The sequence below is a fragment of the Sardina pilchardus genome, chromosome 3 (assembly GCF_963854185.1).
Source record: "Sardina pilchardus chromosome 3, fSarPil1.1, whole genome shotgun sequence".
Lineage (NCBI taxonomy): Eukaryota > Metazoa > Chordata > Actinopteri > Clupeiformes > Clupeidae > Sardina > Sardina pilchardus.
Window position 1 is genome coordinate 17,761,759 of NC_084996.1, and position 5,708 is coordinate 17,767,466.

General features: G+C 44.9%; 1 protein-coding gene across 1 annotated transcript in view; it reads left to right on the top strand.

The window, feature by feature from the left end:
- The first annotated feature begins 1,910 nt into the window (after positions 1–1,910).
- The window catches only part of fam20ca (FAM20C golgi associated secretory pathway kinase a), a 41,495-nt gene continuing 37,697 nt past the window's right edge, over positions 1,911–5,708 (top strand). Inside the window, exons 1-2 of the mRNA XM_062532247.1 lie at positions 1,911–3,272; positions 4,903–5,084. Coding sequence (XP_062388231.1) covers positions 2,614–3,272; positions 4,903–5,084 — 841 coding nt within the window. The 5' untranslated portion in view covers positions 1,911–2,613. The remainder of the gene's footprint in view (positions 3,273–4,902; positions 5,085–5,708) is intronic.

Here is a 5,708-nt window from a genome sequence, read left to right on the forward strand (position 1 = left end):
ATCACTGTAGTCTTCGACACCAGTATAGGTGGTTTAAATAATATATCATTCGTTTTGGTGTAGTATAGAAATACTATATCATTCATTATGGTGTAGTATAGCAAGTATTCATAGATATCATGATTAGGAAGAGGAGTTTCCATGGATACACCATGAAAAGATATATCGTATATCATACAAGCTATAACTCCTGAACCAAGCCAGGTGTTTCACAAAAAAAAAGCTTTTTTAGGGGTCACTGTGGCGCTGTCCCGCAACTAAGAGAGATATACCTGCCAACCTGACCTTTATTGAACACAGTCCACTAGGTCACTCTACTGAGTATACTGGTCACAGTGACCTTTGACCTCCTTAGTTACCATACTAGCCCTTTGATTGATCACAGACACACAATTAGAAAAATGCTAACTGAAGGTGTCAATGAAGTCAAAAGCCCTTTTATTTTACCAGTCATTCAAATTCTAAACGTGCCTGATATAATTCTGGAATGAATTGTGAAAAAAAACACATTACTTACAGGCTAGTATTGTGCTGTGGTGGCAGCATAAGCATTGTAGCAGGCTTTTAAAATGTCCCATTACGTCTGGAAGTGATCATTCTCCTTTGAGTCATCTAATACACATCATCCGTGAATTAGCCCCTAAACTCGTTTGTAGCACCACACACATTTACACACGCACACACATAAATAGGCATAGCAGGGCTTTTCTCTGGGAAGCCTTGTCTTTATGTAGAAGTGAAACCACACATTTTCCATCCCACTCATGACTCATTGTGACTGTTAGCTATTTCTACAACTGAAATCAATTGTCCCTCGTCCTTTTGAGGCACGCATCCCTCACAACTAAACATACGCATTAAAAACAGCATGCATTGTAACTCTGATGTCATTGTTTAAGAATATCCCATGATATTAATTATGAGATTGCATTCTTTCAGAATATCGTATTAGATTTAGAATGATAAATTACACCCTTTCAATGATTAGTTATTGCTCTCAGATTAAATGACACACGATTTATTTGTTGACATATAAAGGTGTTTTTTTGTTCATTGCCTTAAGTATTCCTGTCTAAGAGCTTGAGCACATGCACTGTAGTGTAAAAGCTGACACTTGACAAGACAAATGTATGCAATTCAAATCCCTAAAGACTGTAATTGGCATATTGACTGGGCTGTGAGGAAAGCAAGTCCTTGTAATCCGTAAGTCCACTGATGCTTGTCACTGGTGTAGTGACAGGGTGTCTCATTTCTCCATGTAATTCATGGCCCTCCTGATTCATAATGTTATCACGTCAGCCCCATGTTGGTGCTAGTTGCACACTTTCTCGATCACACACACACACACACACACACACACACACACACACACACACAAACACAAACCACAGACACACTCACTCTCACTCTCTCACTCACACACACACACACACACACACACACACACACACACACACACACACACACACATATGCCTGATCTCTTAGGTGGCCTATAACTTGGTTCCAAGCACATAGTGTTATTTACCTCTGCCGTGTTGTAGCCTACTGTGTTCAAATCTTTAGACCTATGCAGCAACCTCATGAGTGGTAGCTGGAGCGAAACAAATGACTGGTGTGGTGTCTGGGACAACATGCAGTAGTATCCAAAAACACAGCCATAGCACCAAGGTCTTTCAAATAGGATGCGACTCCAATGCGCCACCGCCCCCATTCGCTCTTGAGGGAATTGCAGGCTGCTGGTGTTGCAATCCAAGGGAGTTTTTTTGTAGCTCGCTTTCCCAGTCACAATCGTTGCCTGTATGTGGACTCAGCCAATCTCGTCGCGCTGACGCGGGATGAGGCAGGATTCGGAGAGGCTTGATCATAATATTTAACACACCCACCCTGTAAGCGCTCGAGTCTGGCTCCACGGAATGGGCAGGAGACAATCACTGGGGCAAGTGCGAGCAGATACGGCTACACCTGTCAAACTGCGTGTTCTCCGGCGTCTTGTTTTGAAAATGCGACAAGGACAGGCGTTAACTAAAACGTCTACTATGCGCTGATCGTTTGGTGTGCTTTGACACACCAAGTTATTTTTTTATTTCACAAGAACGACTTCTTGATTAAAGATCGTCACTCCACTTCTGATGTTTGATGGGTCACCCATCCGCTGGACATTTTTTACATCTGTTTCCGTATAACAAGTGTATATGGTGACAGTGACGGTTGAGAGGGCATGTACTCTGTCTCCAGTGAACCCAGGATGAAAATCTGGATTAATACCTACTAGTTTCTCTATTTGGTTGTCATATTCGGCGACGCATTGAGGACCGGGCACAGATGATGGAATAACAGCACATGGGCATCACGCAATTGTGCTACATTTGCTGATAGTGTTTTTTTTACACATAGCCTATTTCATCCTACGTTTTAGGAGACTGTCAAATCTCCCTGAGCCACACTGTCAATGCCGACTAGTTCAATTGTGTGCCTCATGAGATACAGACTCAGACAATACCCCGAAGAGGCATAGCACATAGAGAATTCTTCGACTTCTTGAACATGGAGTTGCTAACTTAAAACGGAGTGTTTTCGTAATGGTCATAGATATTCTTCTGATGGACACCGAATGGTGTATATTGCATGTCGTACAAAATTGACTTATTTGCGCTGGTGGTGTTATCTCGTGAAAGCCCACAACATTATCAGGACATTTTACATAATTGGATTGGTAAAGATGATCTTGTTTCGTAAATTCCGTGTACTGATTCTCATGGTTTTCCTGGTTGCGTGCACCATGCACATTATGATAGACTTACTACCGAAACTGGAGAAACGCGCCGCAGGAACGAACTCTGGCACTGGAGGCTGCTCGTGCTCCCATAATCCGAGCGAAGAACCACGGAATTGGGCAAAGCAACAAGCGAGGTCGGGACCAGAATCAGGTTGGCCTAACAAACACACTTTGAGGATTTTGCAAGATTTCAGCAACGAGCCAAGTTCCAATCTCACCTCTCACTCACTGGAAAAGGTCACGGGGACAGCAGATAAAGCTGATTCCATGAAGCGCATGAGGCAGGTCCCTGGGAATGCCGAAAACCAGAAACCACTAATCAAGGATACCGGTGCAGGAAAGAGGGCATATGCTTCAAGTTTATCACGCCTAGAAGCTTTGTATGATCATCCATTATACAAAATTGACCTGCCCTCGCTCACGGACGATGACACTCTGTTCAGCGTCAACACTGACATCCGACTATATCCCAAAGCTGCTGGGAATCCAGATTGGTAAGCCAAGTAAACAAATGAACTGACACGGGAACAATAGGGCAGGTGTTTTGATTGTTACTTAGGCTATTAGTTGATTTAAACAACTTCGTTTGTTCAATTTAATATATTTTGAAACACTTGCAGAGGCGCTACATGGTCTCTCAAAGCATCCTTCATTCTTTCTTTCTTTCTTTCTTTCTTTCTTTCAGTCAATGTCCAATAATATTCACATACGTTTTTAATTGCCACTTTGGGATACAACTATAGCAATTTTTTCATCTCTTCAATTACTCCTCAAGAGTGTCGGGAATGAGTGTTCTGAGGTGCAATTTATTTTCATGGATTATGATAGTATCCATAGCCTTCTCCGAAATATTGTGACCAACAGGACAGCGACAATGACATTGACTTTATAATATTTTAGACAACATGCGTTTGTTTTTGTAGTTGCAGTTTGTTTTGGCATTATAGTAGTGATTAGTTAGATTAAATCTGCGGCTAGGCAGGTAGCCTATATAGTGCTCATTATACGAGCAAGACGATAAACCTCAGGAAAAGTAGCGTATGACACAACGAATCTGTAAGCCAAACACCGTCTTCCTGATGAAGCTCAGCCGAGGCAATGTAGGTTATGAGTAGACTAGGATTAATACCTGTGTGACATGCTGAGCAGGTGTGGCAGAGTAGCCTACTTATTATCTATTCTGCATTTTACCATCAATCTGGAAAGTGTTTTTCTTCATCACGTTTTAGGTTACTTTATCCCGAAAAATCAAATCTTGCTACTGTGCCATTAAACATGAAATTGTATGAATTATCAAGATACATGATTCTAATCATTTTCAGTCTTGAAAAATTCGGGATTAATCATAACCTAAAGAGGAAATACGATTAGGTCATTGCAGCTCTAGCAGAGGGCTGTGACTCAAGCAGGATTGCATGGCTTATGTCAGAAGGACCTTTGATTGTCAACATTGCTTTATTGTTTAACATGTGCTGTGTTGACTGTCAAGGACACACGACTTCTCTGCAACAGTGATTTAATTTTTTATGTCACTAACTTTCAGATATAAATCTATGATCACATTCTTGGGGCTTGGATTATCATGGCAATATATCTGCACATATAACATCCCACTAAAAGTCCACCATAGGGATCAAGCACAAATTACATATTAGAGACTGAAGTGATTGACTGTCTTTTGTAAAGATTAGTCAAGAACATAGTTGGCCTGTCAGTCTGTAGCAAGGTGTTCTTTTAAAAGCTAATTCTTGAGTAAATGCTCAAGTGAACCCTTTCATCCAGTGGCATTAGAGCTGCATGACTAGTCCTGCTCCAGAGCAGCCCACCTCCAGCCTGCATTGCATGGCCACTGGACCCAGTAGCAGACGTCCCGTTCAGACAGATGAGTGTACAGATATTGACCTTCCCTCTGTCCCCTCTCTTCCCTTTCCTCCAACTCTCTCTATCCCCCCATCCCTCCACTCATCTTCTCTACCCACCTCTCCTCTCCTGACCTGCACCTCCTCCCTTTACAACCGACACCTCCCCTCTCTCTTTCTTCTCTCCCCTCCTCTCATCTCCTCTCCCCTGTGTCTCTCCTCCTTCCCTCCATCCCTCCCTCCCCTCCGCCCCACACACCTCCAGGCACCACGAGGCCAACGGCGAGGAGGAGGAGTACAGTCCCACGGGGGGCGCCGCGGCCGAGTCCTACCCCAACTGGCTGCGCTTCCACGTGGGCATCAACCGCTACGAGCTGTACGCCCGCCACAACCACGCCGTCGAGGCGCTCCTCAAGGACCTGGTGTCCCAGAGCATCACCAGCGTGGGTAAGCGAGAGCGGGCACGGCGGCGGCGGGCATGGCGGCAGCAGGGGGCGGCACTCGGTGTCACTGGGCGGCCCCGGCCTGCTAGTCAGGTGCGGTCACCCGTACGGCAGCGTTGCGTAACGTGGTGGCGCAGCGCAGAGATGTTATTTTGTGGTGTCGCTAAAGTCAGTCATGCTAAGTGGGTGTACACTGTAGCGTGTAGCACAGCAGGGGGCGTGGTCAGGGGGGCACACAGAGGGCAGGGTTGACATGGAGTGGAGGGCTGCCATGCAGTGTCTAGACAGAGAGTGGTAATTGGTAATGACAGTCTTGTCTCGTGTGTGTTTGTGTGTGTGTGTGTATGTGTGTGTGTGTGTGTGTGTGTGTGTGTGTGTGTGTGTGTGTGTGTGTTTGTGCGTGTGTGTGTGTGTGCGTGTGTGTGTGTGTGCGTGTGTGTGTGTGTGTGTGTGTGTGTGTGTGTGCATGCGTGCGTGTGTGCGTGTGTGTGTGCGCTTGCGTGTGTGTGTGTGTGTGTGTGTGTGTGTGTGTGTGTGTGTGTGTGTGTGTGTGTGTGTGTGTGTGTGTGTGCGTGTGTGTGTGTGTGTGTGTGTGTGTGTGTGTGTAGCCACTGACATGAAATCAACA